The sequence below is a fragment of the Erigeron canadensis genome, chromosome 7 (genome assembly GCF_010389155.1).
Source record: "Erigeron canadensis isolate Cc75 chromosome 7, C_canadensis_v1, whole genome shotgun sequence".
Lineage (NCBI taxonomy): Eukaryota > Viridiplantae > Streptophyta > Magnoliopsida > Asterales > Asteraceae > Erigeron > Erigeron canadensis.
This window is the reverse complement of record NC_057767.1, coordinates 33373052-33399203: the sequence shown is the minus strand read 5'-3', so window position 1 is coordinate 33399203 and position 26152 is coordinate 33373052. Positions and strand designations below refer to the sequence as shown.

At 34.2% G+C, this 26152-nt stretch overlaps 4 protein-coding genes and 1 non-coding gene across 5 annotated transcripts; 3 read left to right on the top strand and 2 right to left on the bottom strand.

Moving 5' to 3' along the window:
- Positions 1 to 1935: 1935 nt before the first annotated feature.
- Positions 1936 to 6258, top strand: LOC122606828 (protein PHOSPHATE STARVATION RESPONSE 1-like). Its single transcript, XM_043779700.1, has 8 exons — positions 1936 to 2019; positions 2703 to 3167; positions 3502 to 3706; positions 3779 to 3855; positions 3946 to 3988; positions 4607 to 4664; positions 5559 to 5628; positions 5731 to 6258. Exons 2-8 carry the CDS (start codon positions 2745 to 2747, stop codon positions 6028 to 6030), a joined length of 1176 nt encoding a protein of 391 aa, XP_043635635.1. The 5' UTR covers positions 1936 to 2019; positions 2703 to 2744; the 3' UTR covers positions 6031 to 6258.
- Positions 6259 to 7360: 1102 nt separating this feature from the next.
- LOC122606827 (cellulose synthase A catalytic subunit 4 [UDP-forming]) lies at positions 7361 to 12546 on the top strand. The gene is made up of 11 exons (XM_043779699.1): positions 7361 to 7592; positions 7665 to 7783; positions 8036 to 8105; positions 8205 to 8346; positions 8438 to 9050; positions 9129 to 9266; positions 9425 to 9550; positions 9719 to 9931; positions 10224 to 10736; positions 11129 to 11479; positions 11812 to 12546. Exons 1-11 carry the CDS (start codon positions 7370 to 7372, stop codon positions 12391 to 12393), a joined length of 3090 nt encoding a protein of 1029 aa, XP_043635634.1. The 5' UTR covers positions 7361 to 7369; the 3' UTR covers positions 12394 to 12546.
- Positions 12547 to 12814: 268 nt separating this feature from the next.
- On the bottom strand, positions 12815 to 15289 carry LOC122609362 (probable leucine-rich repeat receptor-like protein kinase At1g35710). Its single transcript, XM_043782412.1, has one exon. It carries the CDS (start codon positions 15287 to 15289, stop codon positions 12815 to 12817), a length of 2475 nt encoding a protein of 824 aa, XP_043638347.1.
- Positions 15290 to 20381: 5092 nt separating this feature from the next.
- Positions 20382 to 22190, bottom strand: LOC122608164 (xyloglucan galactosyltransferase MUR3-like). Its single transcript, XM_043781258.1, has one exon. The coding sequence runs from the start codon at positions 22155 to 22157 to the stop codon at positions 20565 to 20567; it is 1593 nt and encodes a 530-aa protein (XP_043637193.1). The 5' UTR covers positions 22158 to 22190; the 3' UTR covers positions 20382 to 20564.
- A 2970-nt stretch (positions 22191 to 25160) lies between these two features.
- Positions 25161 to 25233, top strand: TRNAR-ACG. The gene has a single exon. It is a non-coding gene; the product is annotated as a tRNA-Arg (tRNA).
- The last annotated feature ends 919 nt before the right edge of the window (positions 25234 to 26152 follow it).

The window sequence follows — 26152 nt, the reverse complement described above, 5'->3', positions numbered from 1 at the left end:
AGAAGTCGCCCAATCATCACCCTTCAAATTCCGTGTTTTGTCAAAACACATTGGTTGTGACATCATTCGCCAATTATTTGTGTTTATTTTCTAGAGCTGATAATTATCGATGGAGATTTTTTTAAGTTAACTTAAGTCATAATAATTTTTTTTTTTTGATTTTTGAATTAAAATCAAGGCTCAAAATTCAATGATCATATTTAAATCTTGTCCCTTGATTATAATCTAAGGGCTACGATTTCTCTAAATTGACCCTCAATTCAACTTGAGGGAATGTCCATCCAATATTTATACCACATCTATAGATTACATATTCGTATAGTATGTAGTGAAGTTTGTAACTTATCATTAATAGATGGATTGATATATGATGAAGCTAGGAGTAAGAGGTCTTCAGTTCAAATCCTGGTTTGAGTAAAATGCTCTCATAAATGAAGACATGGGTATCCTATTATAGGTTTTTTCTGAAATTGAAGTTGGATATATGAAAAGGCATGCCGCTGAGCCCAAATTTGCTGTTCAAAAAAAAAAAAAGAACTGAAATTTGTATATTATGGTAGATTTATCATTTTATGTGGTATAATTTATCGTTACTCTTTATTTTTAGGTTGATTAGTTAGGAGGATTTATCCTTTTCCTTATTTATAATGTGAAATGTTCATTCAAAAACTAAAATTGAAAACTAGAATAATGGTCAAACTATGATTTGAAACCTAACACAATATGTTTGCACACCCACACCACCACATCTCCCTCTATCTCTATTTGCTCTTCCTCTGTTGACGCCATAACAGAGGCATGGCAGTAAGGGCAGTGCATGTACCGTATTAAACCATCAAACTATCTATTGGATTGCCACCATCAAATCCACACCGTTCCCATAGTCATCCGGCTTCCAACCCCTTTATAAATGCCTCGAGGTAGGCCATCGAGAAGGGCGAAATCCACCTGAACAGCGCAACCGTTCGATTAAGGGCTTCGCCCGTAGCGTATCACAATTTTTGGCAATGGTGTCGGTGGTGGGAAGTTATAAACACATTATATTAAGTTTCATTACAGTGTGTTTTGTCAGTTTTTTAATTTTCACACAAATTTTAATTTTTAAACTGTCACAACCCTATTTATAACATGAAGTCCAAATTAACTCAAAATTGTCTTTTTATTTTATTTGTAATATATCAACGATGGATGGATGTTGAAGTTTTGAATATAAAGGTCTAGTGTTATTTTTTCATTTGTTATATTTAAGGTAAGGTTTTTTTCAATCTAGGTAGGTTATGGCTTGTGGCCAACAAAAGTTAAAAAAGGTAAATTTAGTGAACTTTTAAATTTATTGAAATATCAAATGAACTTAAATTTTTGGATATATAAAAAGAATAGATGAACCCATGATTTTTATGAAAATTAAACGAAAATAATTAGACCAATAATATAATTTATTTTGATCAAAATATAGTTGAACTAACATTACTGAATGAGAAAATGTAATATCAGGGGCCTCTTGGCCCCCAACAAAGATCCGTCTTTGTATAATATGAAATTATGAAGTATACTCACCTAACAGGATGAAGATTCTCTAAAGTTAGAAATAACTTTAGGTGTAAAGTTTAATCAATCTCAACCTTTGGATTAAAATCAAAGATCAAGATCCAAAGATCATTTTTGAATTTTGACCCTTAATTTTAATTCAATGGTCAGGATTAACATCTTTATCCCTAAAGTTATTTCTAATAGGGAATCCTAACTTATGTTATTTTTGTCAAAGGTTTCTCACCAATTGATAACTAAGATGTATCACTAGCTCCTGGCTCATCATATCATAATTGCTAATACGACAAAACAAAACAAATGTTTATGTTTGTAATCGAGAGAAAATGATGCGCACCGCATACTTTACCTAAACTTAGGTATTGCTACTCCAAAAAGTTACAACCTACTTTATTTATAATAAAACCATATAACTAAGTCTCTTTCTCTTTGAAAACATTTCAATATCTTCATTGAAAGTTATTATCTGAGGTAAAGATACTTTTATTTATTTATTTATTTATTATTATGACTATGATATGATATGATTATGATGCATGTTTAGTGATTTTAACTTAATTTGCAAGTTTATGCGTCACTTATATATGTGTATGTAAGAATATGAGTGACAAAACATCTGATTCACTACTTTTGTAACGTATATTCATATGTTTATATATGCTTTTTTTAGTAGATTCACAAATGTTAGTGAATCAGATTGTTTGTCACGTAATTCATTAACTACCTTTTGTAACGGAGATTCATAACAAAATGTGTTTCGAATCCCCGTTACAAAAAGTAGTGAATCAGTTTTGTTCGTTCAGCTGTTATTTGATAACTTGCGGATCTGAACAAAACTAGTTCCCCATAATTTAGGATAACCTATCTTCTTTTTGACTTTTTTATATTTAATTTTTTATTTATCTATAAATTATATATTTGAAGTAAAATTTGTTATTGAAGTGAAAATGCTGCAAGTAAGATAAGCTGTTTTTGTTATTTTCGTGAGAAGGTGAAATTTTGAAAAATAACTTAATTTTGGAACTTTTCTGATTAAATTTAGATGTTTTTGTTATTTATGTTTGTGTTTTTTAGATAAGTACATTAGTACTTCATCTATGTGGACACTTTTACAAAAGAAGCATATGATTAATTTTGTGATTTTCTTTATTTAGGATTCATAATTGCAGAGTTGTTAAAATCGCGTTTCAGAAAGGATGTCTTCAACTAATGGTAGTGTAGGGCACATAGTTTCTTCATCATCAGGGATGAGTTCACATCTTCATTTCTCTTCCAATACTCTTGAGGAAACTTGTTCAAAAAAGACCCCTTTTATAACTCAGGAGCCTGGAGTTCTTCGTTCTATTGCTTTCCGTGAGTATATGAAAGAAAACAGCAGTAGTTCCTGGACTGCAGATTCACTGTCTGATTTTCTTGATTTCCCTGAAAATAGTCGTATCGAGTCTAATGATCTACAGCACACTGATAGTGTTGATTGTATCTTGCCACCACCCGAGGATATTGGCAAGCCTAATGATTGGCAGGATTGGGCTGATCAGCTTATTACTGAAGATGATGGTGTAACGCCAAATTGGAATGAGATTCTAGTTGACACTCCTGTTGCCGACCAAAGTCTAAAGGTACCATTTCATGTTTTTACACATTTGTTTTGATATAGATAGACTCATTTGGTTCCATTAGGAGAAGATTTTGTATTTACGGTCTCATTTTCTAATTGGGCACACTATATATGCTAATGGGCCATTGGGTCGGTCTGCTTCACTACTGGTTATCAATGTTTTGCGAAATGTAAAATATAGAATGGATTTCAAATGAGCAAAATACTACTGTTTCTTTCAAAGATCTTAAAATCTTAACCATATTGGTTTTTGCCAATTCAAAAGGAGTATCAACTTGTCTGCATTTGTTTATTATGTACTCATTTTGTGAAGTCCATGGGCATGTTTATTTCAGATGGAGTTTTATGCTGCAAAATCATCCAAAAGTTCACTTTCAGTGCAAGTAAAAGCTGTTGTTCCTGCATCACCCGGGGACTCTTGCACACCAATGACACCGTCCTCATGTGGGAGTGGGTCCCAAAGCAAACCTCGAATGCGTTGGACACCAGAACTTCATGAAGCCTTCGTGGAGTCAGTCAACAAGCTTGGTGGAAGTGAAAGTAAGCATATTGTTATTCTTGCCGAGTTTATCACACTTGTAATTTCTGTATTTAACTGTTTCATAACCACAGGAGCTACCCCTAAGGGAGTATTAAAGCTTATGAAAGTTGAAGGCTTGACAATTTATCATGTAAAAAGTCATCTACAGGTACATTTCTGGTATTTCCATTGATATAAGTTGCAAACTTTAAGTGAATGTGTTTTGTTTTATATAGTAAATATATGGTTTTATTTGCAGAAATATCGGACAGCAAGATACAAACCTGAACCTTCATCAGAAGGTAAATAAAACATTCCTTCAAATTCTTGTTTCTTTATCCATGTTTATTGTCCACAACCGGGATTGTAAGTTTGGCGGTTCTTATGTGAACGTTAGTGATCTCCAAGTGTTATCGAGAGTTGAGAAAAATGGCATATACTTTTAGGTCCTTATATTGCTCCAGGATGCTTTCTACTTTTTGTTGCTTCTATCTCCTTATTGTCTCCTCTGCATGTTTCTGTTTTTTTTCCGCCAGAGGCGGCAATTCTGCTGAATGGGTCAATGTATGGGTCAAATGGGTAAAATTTAAAAGATTGGCTATGAATGAAGTGGGTCAGATGGGTTAAAATTCGTCTGAATTTTCCTGCTTACGTCCTTGTATATGACTTCATAAGTCAAATGGGTTCTCAAAGTGCATTCTGTTTAGCTTCCTAAATCACTTATAGAAAAAGTTAAGAACTTGTGATTGTTATTTTTTTTGGTATAGATTTAGTAATCATATTATCACATTATTTTTTTCTTGACACTCATATTGCCTACACCGACGCAAGATTTTTTGTATATATGCAGATAACATCTGATAATAGTGATAGGTGTCATATGATATCTAGTAACAAAATTGATCAATCACTTCTTGCAGGACCTTCAGAGAAAAAGTCGACTCCAGTTCAAGAATTATCGACATTGGATTTGAAAACGTAAGTTAGCTGTTTACTCAACCTTTTAAATCGACGAAAACTGTGTCTATTATGAGAGAAAATGTAATTAGTTACTTTTATTGTTAAGAATGCAATATTTGCTCATTTCATTCATTAATCTTTGAAGTACATTTACTATATAAACCAGATGCTAACATCTTGTTTGATATGCCAACAACCAAATTTCTGGTAGTTGCGTTTCGAACTTCCTGTTCTAATTATTTGGTTTCCCATTGGCATTGAATCATCTTATCTAAATTTTTTGAAATGGAAGTCGAACTTATTTGTGTTTTGCTAAGAAATTGACTTTTGGTGATGTTTCACGCATTCCACTATTGATGTCATTGTAAAACTTTGCTCTTTCAAAAAGAGGCGGCAAGGGTCGTGCAACTTGGGTAACTGGTCAATATACTATTTGGGTTGGGTTGACATGCAGATTTTTTGGTGCATTAGTTACATATACCTAATAAGTTAGTGTGATTGCAAAAACTATTGTTTATAATCGTAATCTTTGAATTATAGTAAATGATTCAGGAGACTGTAAGGCTGTAACTGTAAGCATTATAAACACACTATGGAAAATTTTAATCTGTTTGACCTGTTTCCCTTTTAGCTAAACATATATTGGTTGTCTGGTTGACCCATTAGGATAAAACTTAACCCATTAGATCAGCTTTTGTTTATTCGTCACTGCAAGATGACTTGGTGAAGTTTGGTGTTTCGTGATTTGAGTGTTTGTATAATCAGTTCTTGGTTATTCAGTTATTCTTCACTGCATTAGGATCTCATATCATATATTAAAAATTATGTGACAAGTATATAATTATCAATAGGTTTTCTCCATGCTATGACAGTATAATTCTTTTATTAAAAGTCTCTTCCCTTTTATAACAGGAGTTCAGAGATCACTGAAGCATTACGATTACAGGTGGAAGTTCAAAAGAGATTACATGAACAACTTGAGGTATAATAGTCAATCAACTGCGCTTATGCTTCCTATTTTTGGTTGTTCCAGAAAAATGCAGCAGTTCCTTTGCCAAGTTCTCACCATAATATCTTTGTGCAGATCCAAAAAAACTTACAGCTGAGAATAGAAGAACAAGGAAAATACCTCCAGATGATATTCGAGAAGCAATGCAAATTCGGCGTGGACCAAATCCGAACATCCTCATCCACTCTTGAGAAGTCAGAAGCTGAGATGGCCCATGAAATTTCAAGCCCTCCACCCAAAACTGAAACACAACCCGACCCACTTAAATTTGGACCACCGTCTGAAGAAGCTTCAAGTCAGGTAGAAGTTGACCCTTCAGAATCACAGCCTTTAAAGCGTGCTAAGTTAAACGAGTCATCAAGAGAATCATCATGAGAATTGTCACAAAATGTAAATACAGGCATCGTACCTTGCTTTCCAGTTAAACAACTCATTAGTTATGAACGCTAAGTTGGCGATTTCCTGATGCAGTTTTGGTGTATCCTAGAAATGAAGGGTTAGCTAGGTAGGAGTATTAAGTTTCATGTTGTAGAAACGCTACATTTTCCACCTTTGCCGCGACCTTGATTTGTTTTAGTGTAAATATGTATTGGATTTGCATTATCTGTTATGTTGTCAAATTGGATGGGTTGGGTAACGGATCAACACTGGTTGGGCTGGCTCATGCCAACTTAGTTGTTTTGCTAGGAAAATCAGGCATATATGACCTAGCTGCAATCGCACCCTCAGCCAAGTTTTTGCGACACATATCCATTATGGCCTTATGGGTGTATAAATATGAGCTTAAAAGGAAATGTTGTTTTTCTCGTCCATCTAAATGCTACACTTTGATCAAGTATCTCATATTGACCTAATCAGATATGAAAGAACCTAGTCCGTTGCAACAGTGGAACATGATTATTAAACCACGGAATGAGAGCATGATAATAAATGGGTCATTACAAGTCCTGGAATAGAATGAGCCTGTTTAATAGAAGTTTAGGTTGTGAGAATCTCTGTGGTATTGCGAGTTGCTACTATGGGTACCAATACGGGTACCCGAGATTAAAGTGTTCCCTTTACCCTACGCTTTTGACAAAATAATATTTGCCTTTAGAAAAGGAATAAATAACTTCAAAACTCTAAAAAAAAAAAAGAATAGAGAATTACCAACCACATTTTTGAGAAACTTTATGTTAATCGAACGTGGCAATTAAATTGAAACAAAACATTAGCTTTTTTATTTCATTTTGTAACAAAACATTATGCAACATACAAAAAGCCCATACGATACTTACGAATCTTGCAATTTTTAGGATATGTTTTGATTTATAGACACATCAAAATGTGTAGAATGTTGCTATCAGATTGTTGGTAAGAACGTACTTGTTAATTAATCTAGATAAATTTTTTTTAGATAGTATGACATTTTCAGTTTCTGTCAAATTTGTTGAGATTTAGCAGTTGGCCTATATAATTATTAGTTGTAATTGTTACATATTATATATATGTGTGTGTATGTGTGTGTCTATAAAATAAAAGGAATCAAGTCAATTGACACTTTGAATGTAAGGTACCTTTTAAACAAACAGCAATTGTTACTTCTCTTCTAATCAAACCTTAGACACCCCAACCATAAGTTGGTAGCCTTGCACCATACACACTAATCTCCTTCAAAAGCCCCCTTCATTCTTCACCATTTTGATACACATTTTTCTTTCTTTTTTTGTATGTCATGGCTGCCATCTTTACTGGCTCCCATGACCGGCCCGAACATGATACATTGTCCAACATATGCAAAGTATGTGGTGACGAGATTGGACGAAGAGAGAATGGTGACCTTTTTGTTGCTTGTCATGAATGCAAGTTTCCCGTGTGCCGGCCTTGTTACATTTATGAACGTAGCGAAGGGAACCAATGTTGTCCACAATGCAACGTTCGTTATAAACGTCACAAAGGTAATGATTTTTTGTTTTGTTAGCGTAGTGTGTACTTGTTGATTATAATGTGTGGAGTTGTGCTGTGAATAGGTTGTCCACGAGTTGTTGGAGATGGTGAAGAAAGCGACGATGGAGATGATTTTGAAGACGAATTTCAGTTAAAGAATCCTCAAGAAACCCAAGATAAGAGTCATGTGGATGATCCTTCGGTATGCCAACTTATGTGTTATGAATAGAATTGTGTCACTTAACGCGCCAAATGAGTCAAATTTAATTTTATAGATAAATTTAAAAAATATGGAGAAAAGTTTTGGCGGGTCAACACATCTCATTTGACCCGACAATTCAAAATTTATTATTTTTGACACGTTACCAAACCTGCTGGTGATAAACGAAAAAGATTACTATTAAATCAAAATCTTGAAATGTAACGTTTAATTAATAACTTTTATTTATCACAGGAAAATGGTGACTCTCATGCTCCTAAACAAAATAATACTAATGGCTTTGCTTTCTCCTATGCTGGAAGTGGTAAAGAACACATTTTTATTTGGTTGCTACTCATTGAATGTACTTATAATGCAGTGACTATATATATATATAACTTCATGATCCTATACTTGTATGTAGTTGTTGGAAAGGATCTCGAGGGTGATAGAGAGGACGAATGGAAGGATCGGGTCGAGAAATGGAAAACTAGGCAACAAAAACGAGGCCTTGTGACAAAAACCGACGATGGTGGAAACGACCCTGGTGAAGAGGACGATTATCTGTAAGTGTTTCGTCGTATTTCCAATATAATGGACTTTTAAACAGGAATACAGATTTATTAATAGTTGGAATACACCTATTTATCAATGCAGCATGGCAGAAGCCCGACAGCCCTTATGGCGAAAAGTGCCAATATCATCTAGTTTAATCAACCCATATCGTATAGTTATTGTGCTACGCCTTGTGATCCTTGTATTCTTTTTCCGTTTTCGTATCATGACTCCAGCTAACGACGCTTACCCATTATGGTTGATATCCGTTATATGTGAAATATGGTTTGCATTATCCTGGATCCTTGATCAGTTCCCAAAATGGTTCCCTATAAACCGTGAAACCTACTTGGACAGGCTTTCCTTAAGATTTGAGCGAGAGGGTGAACCCAACGGGCTTTTACCCGTTGACTTTTTCGTTAGTTCTGTTGATCCTCTAAAAGAACCACCAATCATTACTGCAAACACGATCCTATCGATATTGTCTGTGGATTATCCTGTTGAGAAAGTAAGCTGTTACATATCAGATGATGGTGCATCTATGTTGTTATTCGATACAATGAATGAAACCGCAGAGTTTGCTAGACGCTGGGTTCCATTTGCTAAGAAGTATAGCATCGAGCCAAGAGCACCTGAGTATTATTTCTCAGAAAAGATTGACTACTTGAAAGATAAAGTGCAGCCTACATTCGTTAAGGATCGTAGAGCCATGAAAGTAAGTAGCAAAAAGTCACTCTTTTTTGTAGAATGTAGTGTTATTAGTACTTTTGTTAAACTGTTAGTTTTCTTGTAGAGAGAATATGAGGAATTTAAGGTCCGAATCAATGCGTTAGTTGCAAAAGCTTTGAAGAAACCCGAAGAAGGTTGGGTGATGCAAGATGGGACACCATGGCCCGGGAATGATAGCCGGGATCATCCTGGGATGATTCAGGTATTATGTTTAACTTTGACCTCAAGTTTTCATATTTGTTTTCTATATGAATATAATTTCACAAAAGTGAAATGGCTTGAACTTGGCTTTGACCCTAAGTCAATCCCATTGACCCTAGAAAATCGTCTAGAAGACTAACCCATAATCTCGATTCACAGGTTTATCTAGGAACCGGAGGTGCACTTGATGTCGAAGGCAAAGAGTTGCCCAAATTGGTTTATGTTTCACGTGAAAAACGACCTGGTTATAACCATCACAAAAAAGCTGGAGCCATGAACGCCCTTGTAAGTATCAAATTCGGAACTTCACCTTACTTGTAGTATCAATTCTGAAGTTGAGAATGTATATGTTTGATTCACCAATGTCTTTGATTTACCTGAAAAATTATAAGCTTTTAGCAATGGTGGAAAAACGACAAAAGTGGTAACTGATTACTTTGTGTCTTTTATCAGATTCGAGTGTCTGCAGTGCTTACAAATGCTCCATTTATGTTGAATCTTGATTGTGATCACTACATTAACAACAGCAAAGCTGTTAGGGAAGCAATGTGTTTCTTAATGGACCCACAGCTCGGTAAGAAGCTCTGCTACGTCCAATTTCCTCAACGGTTTGACGGTATTGATCGCCACGATCGGTATGCCAATCGCAATGTCGTGTTCTTTGATGTAAGTAATCTACCAACAACTTAGATATGAAACTTTTGACCCATATACTTGGATTAAAAGAAATTGGGTCGTACACAAACGGGTTGACAATCACCTGAAATGTACTTTGATGTAAAAAACCTTTAAGATTTTTTTCCAAAAAAATGAAGTATTATTGAAATAGTATGATTTTGTAATCAGGCTGGCAAGAAGTATTTCATGTCGACCTGTACAAAACTTTTCAGCTTAACCTATTATATGGCTTGTCTGACCCATCCATTTTGGTACCTATAACCCTGTTTAAATTCTACAGATCAACATGAGAGGACTTGATGGGATACAGGGCCCGGTATATGTTGGCACAGGATGTGTCTTTAACCGACAGGCATTATACGGTTATGACCCCCCAGTGTCGGAAAAGAGACAAAAGATGACTTGTGATTGCTGGCCTTCATGGTGCTGCTGTTTCGGTGGTTCAAGGAAAAAGTCAAAGGATAAGTCAAAGTCAAAAAAGAAAGGGCTGAAAGCTTTGCTTGGATTAGGAAAGCTTCGAGGCAAAAAGAAGTACTCGAAGAAGTCCTTCGTACCTGCTTATGATCTAGAAGAAATAGAAGAAGGGCTTGAGGGTTATGACGAGTTGGAGAAATCGTCCCTAATGTCTCAAAAGAATTTCGAGAAGCGGTTTGGGCAGTCTCCAGTTTTCATAACTACAACTTTAATGGAAAATGGTGGTATTCCTGAAGGAACTAACAGTAATTCGTTGATCAAAGAAGCCATTCATGTCATTAGTTGTGGCTATGAAGAGAAAACTGAATGGGGAAAAGAGGTAATTGACGTTTATACCTTTTTTCGTTAAAATAACCGGTTGCATACTGGTAAGTCTCGGTTGATCTGAACCCCACAGAAATTCCCCTTGACTCAAACAGGACTTGCCATACTATCGGGTTTTTCTGAACAACCTAAACATGTCCAGAAAACCTATCTAATCTGTTCAGTGGGTTATTAGGTCAATTTCACTGCACACTTTCAAAACTTACATTATTTTCAGGAGTACTTAGGGTTTTACTTCTTTTTTCATTCGATAAGGGCTAAATGGGTCAATTTCAGGTCACCCCTTTTATCATTCACTTAATTGGGGTTAGGTTCATGTCGTGTCAGCTATTTTTAACCCAATACGTAATGTTCTATGAGATTGACATCTTTACCATTTTTTTACAGATTGGTTGGATTTATGGGTCGGTTACAGAAGACATCTTGACAGGATTCAAAATGCATTGTAGGGGGTGGAAGTCAGTTTATTGTATGCCTAAGAGGGCCGCATTTAAGGGGTCAGCCCCAATCAATTTGTCTGATAGGTTGCACCAAGTTCTTCGGTGGGCTCTTGGTTCTGTTGAGATTTTCATGAGCCGCCATTGCCCACTCTGGTATGCCTGGGCTGGGAAGTTGAAAACGCTCGAGAGGCTTGCTTACATTAACACCATTGTTTACCCTTTTACTTCTATCCCGTTGCTTGCATATTGTACACTTCCGGCTGTCTGTCTTCTCACTGGAAAATTTATTATCCCAACGGTAAGAAAGGCTACCTGTTTTGATGACAAATTGATAACAGAAATTTACTAGTTAAACCCAAAATACGTATATTTTTGTCTTTGAACATTTCATAAACGTACTAAGTTGACATTCTAAACAAGTATGATGGTACTTTTGAGTTTTGATTATTATCTATTGTTAGAAAGGTAAATATTTAGGCACATCCACCAAAATGCAATTTTTTCAGAATGAAACTAGAACCGACAACCTCTTGGTTGATGTGTCATTTCAAATACTGCTAAGCCGAAAGGCCTTTTGGTGGTACTTTGGTCTTTTAACTAACTTTTTGGTGTCTTTGAATCAATTTTCAGCTCAACAATCTTGCAAGCATGTGGTTTCTTGCACTTTTCATTTCTATCATAGTTACTGGTGTACTCGAACTCAGGTGGAGTCATGTTAGCATCCAAGATTGGTGGAGGAACGAGCAGTTTTGGGTCATTGGTGGAGTTTCTGCCCATCTTTTTGCAGTTTTTCAAGGCCTTCTCAAGGTTCTTGGTGGTGTTGATACCAATTTCACTGTCACATCAAAAGCAGCCGACGATGCCGAGTTTGGGGAGTTGTATTTGTTCAAATGGACAACACTTTTAATCCCACCAACGACACTTATCATCTTGAACATGGTTGGGGTTGTGGCAGGAGTATCCGATGCAATCAACAATGGGTACGGGTCATGGGGCCCGTTGTTTGGAAAATTGTTCTTCTCATTTTGGGTGATTGTTCATCTATATCCTTTCCTGAAAGGTTTGATGGGAAGACAAAACCGGACTCCAACTATTGTTGTTTTGTGGTCGATCCTTTTGGCTTCAATCTTCTCATTGGTTTGGGTTAGGATTGACCCGTTCTTGCCAAAACAATCTGGCCCAATTCTCAAACAATGTGGGGTGGAATGCTAAATGATGGATCAATACAAGTTTGGTTGAGTGATTTAAGCAAACTTTTTATAGGTTTTGTAAAAATTTGGCTACAAGAACACAATGTTTGTTTATGTTTGAGTATACCCCTATACATTTTATTGAAATTGAAGATCTTTCTATTTTTGAGACTCAGATGGTTTCTTCACTAACAGTTAAAAGGTGTCTACTACATCAAAAGCTTATTATTGCCCCATTATTTTATTTTTACTCACAATGCAAATATAGAGGAGGTTTTGGGAACAGAATAACACATATGCTCATGTAGTAATATTCTATACATAAGAGTTTACCTCTTCGCCTATCAATCCTATCATTACAATCGAACAAAAACAACGTTTACAAAGATATGACAGAACTAACATCAGAAACTTGAGAAAGCCGATTGCGCCTGCAAGATCTCCTAGCTTCCAAACCTGTTATTCCAGGACCTCTTTCTCGATTTTCTTCCATATCTGAAATGTTGTCTTTCAGTGAACCTAATAACCCATTTAGGCCTTCCCGAATAAAACATTAGGCATCCAATACCCAATCCCAATAACATCCCAAATCCATACCCCATTGCAACAGATTCCCAAGTAAATCCATCAAAGAATGTCGAGTCTTCATCGTCTTCTTCAGGAGTGGGTGACAACGGAACTTCATCTTCTCCACACTCCTTTGTCAATGGGAACCCACATAATCCATTGTTTCCTAAATACGAACTGTTTCCAAAAGTATTGAACTGTCCTCCTTGAGGTATGCGTCCTTGAAGGTGATTTTGCGAAAAATTTACAACAGAAAGAAAGGTCAGATATGCTAGTTGCATAGGAATTTCACCTACCATCTTGTTAGACGAAAGATCTAACGCTTGAAGCTGTGAAAGCCTGCTCAGGTGTACCGGGATTCCTCCCGTGAGAGTATTATGAGATAGATTGAGGAACAGAAGTGAAGTTAACCCTCCGAGGGTGTCAGGAATCTCACCTTCAAATTTGTTACCCGAAAGATCTATGGTAGTGAAAACTACAAGGATCCTCTCTAGTTCTTGTCTCCTTCCTTTCACCACTAGCTCTACTCTATCTTCATACATTGACAAGTTTCCTCCCATATATAGTGGTCTTGACAGGTCTACATCGATATCCATCATCCCTTTAAATTTCTTGAAGTAACTCGATGGAAGAAGACCTGTGAAGTTGTTGCTAGATAAGTCAAGGATCCGCAGCTTTGGAAATGGGCTTTTGGTGTTGGATATGGGTAATTTTCCTCCGAGTTTATTACCTTGCAAGACAAGAACTTTGAGTTCAGGAAGTGTATCAATCCAGTGAGGAAATCCACCCATTAACAAGTTATTTCCAAAATCTAGAACTTCAAGATTTTTACAATTCATAAGAGACCTAGGAATCGAGCCTTGAAGTCGATTCCTGTTGAAGTTTACACTTGCTAACTTGTTGTTTTTCTCAAGAAATGTTCTGGGAACATTTCCATGGAAATCATTCATCCGAAGATCTAGCACTTTGAGCGCATGGCTGAAATTACCCAAACATTGCGGAATCACACCACTAAATTGGTTACTCCCCAGGTCAAGAATCTCCAAGGACTTCAAATTGCAAACCGATTGAGGGATGGGACCTATCATCGAGTTATTGCTCAAAGTCAAATATTTTAGCTTTTTGCAATTGCTAATTGTTTCAGGAAAATACCCCGAAAATCGGTTGTCATGAAGCGCAAATTGCTCCAAGTTTTTGAGGTTACCAAGTGAATCTGGGATCTGACCTCTTAGCCGATTAAGGAGCAAGATCATCTCAACAAGAGAGCTCAAGTTCCCCAACTCTTCAGGAATAGAACCATTAAATTTATTGTCATTAAGGTATAACTGCTCTAACTTGCTCAGATTACCAATTGAAACCGGGATTTGACCACTAAACTCGTTGTGGCTGAGGGAAAGTTGAATCAAAGACTCCAACTTTCCGTATTCTGGTGGAATGACACCCGAAAGAAAGTTTTCATGTACATCCAATATCTCTAACTTGTGCAGTTGGCTAAGAGAACCGGGGAGGGAACCCGTGAGCTTATTGTGGCCTATTTGTAACCCAATGAGATTCTTCATGTTTCCTAGCTCCTGAGGGATTCGACCAGAAAGTTCGTTCATATATACATATAATATCCTTAACGAGCTCAAATTTCCTAAAGATGGTGGAATCAGACCCGAAAGATTGTTTTGATAAAGATACAATTCAGACAGCTTGCTTAGATTTCCTAGACTAGATGGTATCGGTCCTGTTAGGCAGTTAAACGATATATTGACCTTCACTAGATTGATTAGATTTCCAATCTCTCTAGGAATAGGGCCAGACAACTTATTATCATTCACACTTAGATAAACTAAATTGCTCATATTTCTTAAAGAAAAAGGAATATTACCTCCTAGAGGATTGGAATACAATGAAAGAGTTTCTAGCTTTGTTAACATTCCAATTTCTTGAGGAATTGTTCCAGAAAAACGATTATTCGAAAGATCAAGAAACACAAGTTTATAAAGATATTTGATTTCATCTGGGATGGAACCAAAAAGCCCATTTTTGCTAAGGTCTAAATGTGTAAGGTTAGTGAATAACGAAAACGCGAAATGATCAAGTGTACCGTTCAATCTAGAAGCCGTAAGGTTGAGCCTTTCTACGTTCCCATGATCGTTGCAACGAACACCATACCATGTGCATAGTGTACTAAAATTCGTGTTCCGGTTATGATTATCAAGTGACCATGAAGATAGTAGAGGATTGTTTTGGTTAATGAAGCTGGTTTTCCATTTGAGAAGAGCTTCTTCAGTTTCTCTTTTTTGTGAAGTAGAAATTTTAAAGGATGAAAAGACAAATATAAGGAGAATTAAAAGTATCTTCATATTGTCAAGTTTAAAGATTGTGTAAACTTGCTATATTTATTTTATATATATATGCAAGATCATTGTTGACTCTATGGTAAATTCTATTACTTAGTTCACATGCAATTTCCTAAGATGACAAAATTGTTGCTTACATGCATCCCAAAAAAGGGATTGGGCCTACGTCCCTCTAATAAGAGTGTTTGAATTTGCTTTCTAGAGTAATTATTATCGATAATTCGAGAATTAAATTTATTCGTCTCCAATTTTTTTTTTAAAGGGATGAATCATTTCTCGCAACAGGGGATCTAGCTTACGTTGTCTTAATGGTCCGTGTTAGAGAGCCCATTCACCCTTAATACCTAGTAGGAGGAGAAACCCCAACTAAACCGCCCGAAGGTACAACATTTAATCGAGATAAAATCTTGCCTCTCTGCAGGACTCAAACCTGCTTCACTGTAACTTTATTTGTAAAATACCTTGTCCTTCCCATGTCTCGAACTCAAAAACTCTAGCATGAAAAGCCGGTACTTAACCATTGAGCTATAAAAATAAGTACTATTCGTCTCCAAATAAAGTGTTTGCATTTTTATATTTTTATACAAGTATTGTTTTCAAAAATTTCCTTGTCTACAAATGAAATGAGGATAAGAAAAACAACGAATGAAATTTATAGTTAAATAAGTAGATAGATTAATGTTAAAAGGGGGCCAATTAAATAAAAATACCTTTGAAATAAGAACTCTGTGAAAACATTTAAAAGCTCCATGTTGATGTAGTAAAAGTTCATAAAAGTAACATAATGTATGTATAACTTATTATGATAATTTAAGTGTTTAACAACACATTGATTCGTTAAAATAGAGAAAATCATGTTTTTTAATCTTGTGCATCCATCTTGTATGCATATTCATCAAAATGGATGCATAAAACAAAAAAATGTGATTTTTTTTCATTTTAATGGATCAATGTGTTGTTATACACTTAAATAACAATAATTAGTTATAAACTATATTAGTTTATGGACTTTTACTGTATCAAAATTATGTTTTTAAGTGTTTTTACCGTGTTCTCTAATGATGATTTTATTGGCACCCAATATGAAAAAAATACTAAAGTAGATAGATTAGATATCTTTAAGCCTCTATTGTGTATATTAAAAAGTTAGAGCGTATGTATTATAAATTTCAGTATTTCACTACTAATATGAAAGAATTTGGATCGACAAGACCTTTATGTTTCTAGGTTGTAACGAATTGTCAAATGTTAGACCCTTGACTTGACAAAAATTGTCAAATGTTGTCGATACATATATAATGGGCAGTTTTGACATTTCTAATTTATTTGTCGTGGCTCTCCAATCTCCCCCGCAATACGTGTCCAATGTTCATATATTTATTAACTAGTGTTCAGGTCCGTTCAATAGACGGGTAGTTTCAAAATATATCAATCAAAGCTAAAAAATTGGAATTCAAGTATATTAAATAGATATTGAATAAAATTAAAATAACTAAAAATAAAAAAAAAACGATTAAAATAAGGCAACTTGAAAAATTGCTAGCTGGATAGTCACTCCATCGATCAAAGTACTCCTAAAATTTTCTGCTCATTCATCATTGACTAAGCCATGTATGATCGTGCCCTGCAAATATTATAAAAAAACATAAAAAAATCTCGTAAGTTCTCTTATAAAGTTTCCATGTTCTTAATCCAATTTTAAGAAATATTATTAATACGCCAAATTTCAAGGAAACGTTTATAATACTTTTATCCCCACGTTGAATTAGCTCATGATCATCAAGATTCATTACCAATTCATAACGTATACATAATACATATATTGGTGTATTATGCGCAACGATTCCATTAATTAATATAAAAACTAAAGAAGAAACATATGAAAATTAACTGGATATAAATATTGAATCCAGCTTACCTTTTTTTTTTCCAACATTAGTTAAATAAAAAATTTACAGTTTTTTAATATATAAACTTACTACACACAACAATACCAAATTGAAAGGAAAACTTTTGTAGACTTTTCTGGAGAATGCTTGCTTGCGGACCATATTATACCATTAGATGCTTATTAGAACATCAAATCCTTCCATTGTTAAAAATAGGCTTGTTATACATACATTTATAAACACAATATATATGATAAAACATGAGTAAAAGGATTGAGAAGTTTTAACAATTATTAAATTCAAAAATTAGAATCATACTAATAATATTATAAAAATTCAATACAATAATTAAACATAACAAACAATTAAAATATTAAATTAAAAAATAAACCTCTTTTTTTCCTTAGACGTTGTTTTGTTTTTCCCTTGAGAAGTCGCGTGAGAGTTTTTTTATAATGATAATAGAATTATTAATAAAATTTAGGTTTATATATAATTAGGGAGAGATTTGACAACAAGTGACATTTTCACAACAGCCTGATTCGTGGACTTGGAGTCTAGAAGGGTCGAATACATTCATTGTTAAGGAGTTGCGACTATTTGTTGATAATATTATGCTTCCTTCGGGTAATGTCCCTACTCGCTGGTCCAAATTCATTCCTAAAAAGGCAAATATCTTTGTTTGGCGGTTGTTACTTGACAGACTTCCTTCTAGACTTAACTTATCTTTTCGAGGTCTAGATGTGCCTTCACTGCTCTGTCCCATTTTCTGCAACGGGATCGAGTCTGTTGCTCATGTTTTTTGTTACTGTCATGTGGCAAAGAAAACACTGGGCCTGATCTCTGCTTGGTTCCAGGTTAACTCTCTCATTTTTGACTCCCCTAAGATGGTTGTAGATACTATTGATAGCTGGCATATTAAGTCCATGCACAAAGATCTAATTTTCTCGATCACCTATATCGTTTGGTGGACTCTTTGGAGGTTTCGTAACAATTGCATCTTCGAGCCTACAAAGACTAGAGATGGCGAGATTTTTGATAGTATTGTCTATTATTCCTTCCATTGGTTTGTTAGTAGGAATCGTAAGATAAACATTAAATGAGAAGAGTGGCTTTTAAATCCTCTTCTCGTGATGTAATCTTTTAGGCTAGCTCATCTTGAGCTTTGTCCTTTGTATATATATTTAATTTTATGCTGTTAAAAAAAAAGGAGAGATTTAAGAATACAAAATATAAAAAAAATTATGACAATTAAAGAGGCGGCCAAAAATATATTAAAAAAATATTAAAAATATAGAAGATTAATTAAAAGTGAGTTTTAGGCTCAAGGAGGAGGATTATGGATGACAAGTGTACCCCAACCACCTCTTTTAGTTATATTATAGATAGATGACGTGCACTTGACAACTCTCTTCGAACGACTATTTTGGTGATATATATTGAAATTTTCCAAAAGCCTTTAAACTTTTTAAACTTGATCTTGCGTGTGTTCGCAATATCATTTTGTGAAATTTCCAAGCCTATGATTTGGTAGCTCTCAAAACCTCCACGATAGTTAGTTGTGGTCAAAAGATATTATTGTGCCAATTCGTTGCTTCGGGCCAATTCACCCTAAAGAGTAAGACATACGTAATACTTATACTTCGGGTCAATTCTCCCTTTTCTTCTCCCATATTTATTTCTTTTATCTTGATTTTCTCATTTTAATTTTTTCCCAAATTTCTTAATTTATTTTTTTCTATAAAAAACTCATACCTAAAAACATAATATTCCTGGATGATAGATATTGTACGGCTCCGTCATTAAAAGTATTAATAAGAGCTGGTGGGGTGATGAGTCATAAAAAATTACTAGTGATAGAATGATCTATTTGACGGTAACTATCCTTAGCCATTTGGGTCACGCGCTTTATTAAAGTGTTTTTTATGAATGAGTTTTTATCTATAAATCCTTGTAAAATATATTGAAATTCTAATTAAGGTAATCTAAATACTTTTTTCAATATTCTCATACTGCCCATAATTAACACATTAGTTCTAATTTTATATTTCTAAACATAATTTGATAAACACCCTACCATGATCTATTACACAGTAACTTCTTTCTTTCTTCCTATTTACACACACACATATCAATCCTCCCACTGTTTTGTATTATTATTACCGTTTAACCGCCGCAACGTGCAGACATCAACCCTTGTTTAAAAAGAAAATGAATAAAACAAGGTAGAGAGAGAATTAAAAAAATTAAGGAAAGAAAGAAAAGAAAAATGTGGCTAAGATTTATTCATTAGTTTTTAACTTAATTATAGTTTGCAAATGAAGATTTACCACCAAACTATATCTATTACAGCAAATCATAAATGAAACTCATGACAAACATAAAATTCTTCGTCTTATAACTGCTAGAACTAAGTGAAAGAAAACAGAAGTTAAACACATGGATGCTAGTTAAGCACTAAATAAATATGATTATATACTAGCATGGTACCCGCGCGTTGCAACGAGATACCATGGTAAAGACTTCAACAAAGTAATAGTAACAGATTGTTGGTTGCAACGACATTAGGGCTGCAGAAGGCGAGATTGGAGCGCGTCTATTGGAAGCATTGATGGAATTACCAGGAGTTTAAGGCTGTGTGTGCGAACGTCGACGATGTTTTCTTTTGCGCGATGAAGAACCATCGGGCCTGTTTGTGCCATTTGAGGACACAATGTAAAGATCGAAAAGTTTGTTGATATTGTAGTATTTAAGTTTTGTGTGGAATGAAAGCTATTTATATACAACTCAATTAATCATAACATTTTATAATTATGGAAATTATTATGAATTAATTAAAAAATTGTTCCAAAAGTTTTGAAAAGTTATAAATTATATATTAATGGTGTCGTGGGTCGTTTAAAATTATGTATATATTGATAATAATGATTTAAAACTTACCATAAGTAGGTATTTTATGCAGACATTTGTTACTCGTTTCTTAAATTTGAAAATTATGTATTGAAAGAATGAATTAAATACTTACCATACGTACTATGTATTGATAAAAATGAATTAAATACTTACCATACGTAGCTAATATTGATACGTTTTTTGCTTGTGATGATTTCAAGTGATTTGATTTGATATGAGGGCATAATAGATATTTCCCCCTGTAACTTTTAACAGGGCTATATTTTTTAATAAGGAATATAGATAGACAAGAGTAACCAAAAAAAAATCAATAGTCGCCTATATATTTAAATCCAAAACTAAAGAACATAAACATATATGCTTCCTACTAATTAACTAAAACGGTGACAAAATAATAAACCTACTAATGATAACTTTTTGTTGGTTTAGATCATTGTTCGTATAATTCTAACTTGTCGTGTTTGCTTAAATCTGTCCTAATTTCCATTACCATTATTCGGTTTTGCTTTAGCGAAAAATGGATCCCATTCATGGACTCCAATATACTCGCCATTTTCTGATAACGCGTACTTCCAGCTAAGTTCTTCGATAAAATCATCATTCGTATGCCCGTCGATCATATCTTGTCGCGTTTTAGACACCTTATCGATGATTGCATCCACCGATACATCAAATGCATCTTTTATGGTCTCCAATTTGGATCTTGGATCAGCATATATCAATCTAGGAATCAAATTTATGACCTCCTCTCTCATCCTCTTGATCTTTTCGGGATCAATTTGGCTTAAACGTTGTTCTAAACTTATATTCCTACGAATATCGTTCTCTGGGATAAAAACCGAGTATTTAGTATAGTTTTTCGGTAAATGCCAAGTGTATTGTGTGTAAAAAGAACCCGGATGAAAGAACACGGGTATACATCCAGCCAATATCGAATCAAAAGCTGATCTTCGTGTATACGAATCACCTTGAGGTTGTAAGCAAAAAACCGAACTTTGAAACATTTTCATTATACTACTTGGAGAATGACACTTACTTTCTTGCACAATCCCACATTCCAAAAGCTTCCCAACTCTCGAGTTCTTGCATTGATTGATTAAAAGACTTCTAATTGATTTGGGGTTACCGGGCCGTGGAGCTCCAGCAAAACAGAACAACCATTTTCGTTCTAGTTTTCTCATCCGGTCTTGCCAACTAAAAACATCATTATCTTTAGATGGATGGAAATAAGTCGGATATGGGATAGCAAAATCGTTTGAGTTCCAAGGGCTTGATTCAATAAGAAGCATCGACATGTTTTTTGCAGCCGGTAAGAACAAAAACTTATTCCCCCAATCGTTTTCTTCATCCGATAATCTCCTAAAGTCCCAAGTGATTCTACCTCCAACAAGAAAATGATCTTTACCATTCATAACTTTCCATTCTTTTCTGTTTTGTAACCAATTAACAAGATCAAGAGAAGCCGCGTCTCTTATTGAAACATTAGACCCCCAAAGATATCTAGCAGCATCAAACCCTGCGTAAAACGGGACAAAAATAGCAGCAGCCATAGACGAATCATTTGTCAAACACTCGTACTGTTTCATTCGGTTGTTAAATATTACATCAACCGTAAACTGATTAGTAGCATACCATCCGTTATCAGAAAACACGCCTTCACTATCCTCTAAAGGCGGTCCAAGCCCATTATTCGTTACAAACTTACACATATCGAACCATTTGTTAATACTTCCACAATCCTTCATCATATCTTCATTGAATCGCGAAGGAAGATCATGAACATACACATACCTCCCACTACATGGATCACTTTCATTTTCTACTTTTCTCGTTGCCTTTACGAAAGGGAAATCATTAGGCTTATCTAGACTATCGAGTTTCGTATCTATGGCATTTTCGTGCTCGTGTTTAACTACGGGATTAGGACTAATTTGTAAGGTATAGCTCAAGAAAGGTGTGCCTTCAAAAAGACCAAAATGAAAGAACAATAAGCAAATCCAAAAGAAACCACAAGCTAATCCTAGGACATAGATACGAGGTTGTTGAAAAATGTAATTCCCCTTCTCCATTTTAGTTGAACATAAAAATTGTGGTTCTTTTCAGTTTTCTCTTAACGATAGGCTTATTGAGTATATGTGTCAATATTTGTATTTGCGTGTGTACGTATATTTGGTGTTTTATGACTTTTTCTAGAAGTGCGTCGGTAGCCAGTTGTTATATGCCACATGTACAAAGATGACGTGATCTCCTCCGAAAATCATGCTAACTTTGGACTGAGTTCTGGTCAAATTGTTAATGCCCCCCTTGTATTATGCCATATTAATAAAGAAAATGATAAAGCTATCATTATAGTTAACACTATCATTAACAAAACTCTATTAATAAAGCTAATCTGTGGGGAAAAAAATTTATAAACAAACACGTTATTTTTTTTTTTTGTCTCAATATAGTTCAATTTCATAAAATACATATGACTACGGTTTTATGTAAATAAAATAAGTATTAATGTAAAACAAATAAAACAATAGGTTTTTGTACAGTGATAATCACCGTGCATCATAAATATCATCGCACATCAATTGCTTCGTGAATCTTCGCGTATCAACTTAACCATGATGTAAGGGTCAAGATTTTATCTTATTTGTTTTATTTTAATACTTGTTTTACAATATCTAACCCATGACTATTATAGTCGAAAATATATAACATAATAACGAACATTGAACATCTGAAAAGCATTAGTGGCATTATCTAAAAAGTTTTATAAATCATACACAGCCAAATGATTAGTATGTCATTTATGTAAGTTAAATGATATATTCTCTGTTCCACTAGATCGCCCGCAAATAAATAGGTAAACACATGAGATTTTCATTATTCATATTATCTAAAAAAGACTAATATTTTGAATTAGATATATCCATCAACATTTCCCTCCACACCTCAAATATTTAATTACCTAGATGGGTTAATATATATACCTCTCCGTCTCATTTTAATTGTCCAGTTTTGACTGGTCAAATTTTTTTCTTCCGACTTTGACCGTAAATATTTTTGTTTGTGTTATATATTAGTTGATAAAAGTTATATTAATGAAAAGTACATTTAAAACTCAATCAATTCATATATGTTATATAAAGTATTATATAACACAAACAAAAATATTTAAAGTCAAAGTTGAAAGAAAAAGACTTAAAAAGTCAAAATAAGATACTTAATATGAGACGGAGAGAGTATATATATATATATGAGACCTTTTATAGAAAAGCAGAACTCCATAGTACTATAAGAATTTAACATATATAAATATAAAATAAAATGTAAGTGAAAATTGCTCAATCACAGCAGCTAATGAAAACTTGTTTGGTTTAATTTGTGGCTTTCAAAGAATCAAAGATGGTGGATGGATCCATACATAGCGGGGTAGTATTGAGATTTGAGTCCTAAACTCATCACCGACCATCCCTTTTTATATTTTCACTTGTTTTTGGTTTATATAATTATTTGAAATTGTTACACCATTGAGCACTCAATATAATGTACAGTATAAGACTATAAGTTAATGATATATATATGTAATGATAGGTGTGATAATTTGTCTACCCTCACCATTTTTTTAAAATCAAATGCAAAGTAATGAGAATAGAGTAAATAAATTAATAAAACTTAGAAGACCCACAAAAAACAAAAAACAAAATGAACAGAGTAAGTAATGGTATTGAAATGTGGGTTCGGCCAAACCGCATGACGCCATGCCTACTTGCATCCACTCCCCACCCCTCCCTAATAATCAAATTGTCACATTTATATCAAGCTACCCCAGATTGCATTCGGTCCTACTTAAGTAGTTAAGTTCAATTACTTGCCATTGACATAACCCGACATCACATTTATACAACACATTACACATGCCTAAGTGGACCTATGTAAAAGAGGATTATAATCCGACATCACATTTATATAAGAGCAAAGGTTAAGGGTCGGCATCCCACGCCCCATTCGGCATCACACAGTGACAATGACATTCGATTTTTTTATGTCGATTGTTGGAGTTTGAGATAGCTTGTATTTATTATTTTATTATCCTTAGTTGAAGGGAATTTTTCGAAGAGAAAATGGATTATGGGAGTGTGTGACTTGAACTATTGATTGGTCTGTACAGATATGTGCCCTTAGTTACATTTGAATTCATAACCAAATGTGTCTTTGTTCCAACCATCACGTAAGCCCATGCAGAGGATAGGTCGGTTTGCTTGAAGAGAATCTTTTATATGATCAAATACGAATCATGTTATACATGAGCAAGCTCCGTAAGATCTTTAACTTCATATTTAATTTAAAAAATTAAATTTAATGGTATACAAATGCATTCGTTTCCTCTGCATTTTCCGCGTTGTTGCAGTGTGATGGTGGGGTGATAGGTCATATGAGGTGATAAGTCATAGAGTGTGATAACCAAATGTTTTGTCGTAGGGGCTCCGCTATCGAGTTTAAAAATTCGTCAAAACTATATCGAATGATAACTCTAATGAAAGAGCATGAATTTTAAGAACACTCATACAATTTTTATAATTTATCGATATACGGTTTTTGAGATAAAAGATTTTGAATGAATTAGAGGAATAAAAATGATTTATGAAGGAGAAAAAAAATGAGTGATTGAGATTTGAGGAGAGAGAAAAGAATTAGTGGTTGGAATTCAAAGTTATTATAGATATATTAGGTATAATTATTTAAATTAGTGAATAAAAAATAAAGGTATTTTGGGTAGTTCAAATTATCTTTTCTTAAAAAAAAAAACAAAAATGTTTTATAAGATAGTATTAGATAACGGCTTATTAATAAGACAAAATCAATAAAATAATGAAATCTAATGTATCATTCGACCTGGTTCCCGTTATAATTGATGGTGTAATACGTTGCACAACTTTGTTACAATGTATAAAATGAGATACAATCCCTACTTATGGAATATTATTTATTGTTATTATTATAATCCTTACTTAAAAATAAATAATACGATCAAACTAATAGTTATTATAAATATAGCTTCGCAAAATCGAACACCAATTGACTCTGTGGCCCAATGGATAAGGCGCTGGTCTACGAAACCAGAGATTCTGGGTTCGATCCCCAGCAGAGTCGATATTGTTGTACCATTTTTGATAAAAGTTTTATAACCAACCGATTAAAGGAAAACGAGAAAAACAATTGTAACTATTCATGTCCGGTTTTTGTCCTGATTTGAGAAATAAAAAATTATGATCGATGTTTTAGTTACTTTTTTTGACGGTTTTTAATAACTATTTTACGAACAAGTTTATAGTTCTACCATCAAAGGGTATCCTATCCTATACAGTATTGTTTAGCTAATTGTTCTCAATTTACAATAACGTTTAACTTGAACTCACAGTGGCTCAAACTCCCTTTCATCAAGAATATACTTTCATGTGGTTGATACATGTATAGCTTAAATAAGTTTCTTAAGAAACCAGAGGTGTTCTAATGGTTAAAATGGGAAGCATGGTTACTAATTTGAGTAATTTCTAATAGTTTAAGTGATAGCATATGTACATTTTAGAAATTACAATCATTGTACTAAAAAAGCTAAAACCAGAAGAAATTCTTTTCAACTAGAAGTTCTAATGAGATAACACATAAAGCAATCACTTATAACTCCATTAATGTTGGTCAAGTTTACAGTTTTTTGCTTGTCAATCCGCTAATCTGGTTCAACTAGTGTTCCTCTGTACCGGTCCAGAGAAAAAACGGATCCCATTGTCAACGCCCACATAGTCACCTTGTTCTAATAATGCGTGTTTCCAACTGGTCATCAACCATATCTTGTCTCAATTAACTTAGTGATCTTGTTGATAATTGTTATCAAAGATATATCAAATGCGCCTTCTATATATTGATAAATAATAAATGTTAATCCTCGCTCCAACATCTAGATGATGAGGGAAAAGGTCATTAAATTGATACCAAGATTAATAGATGCTTATTGCCCTGGTTATATAAATTCCAATTACTAACAAACCGAAATCATATATTCTTTTTACTT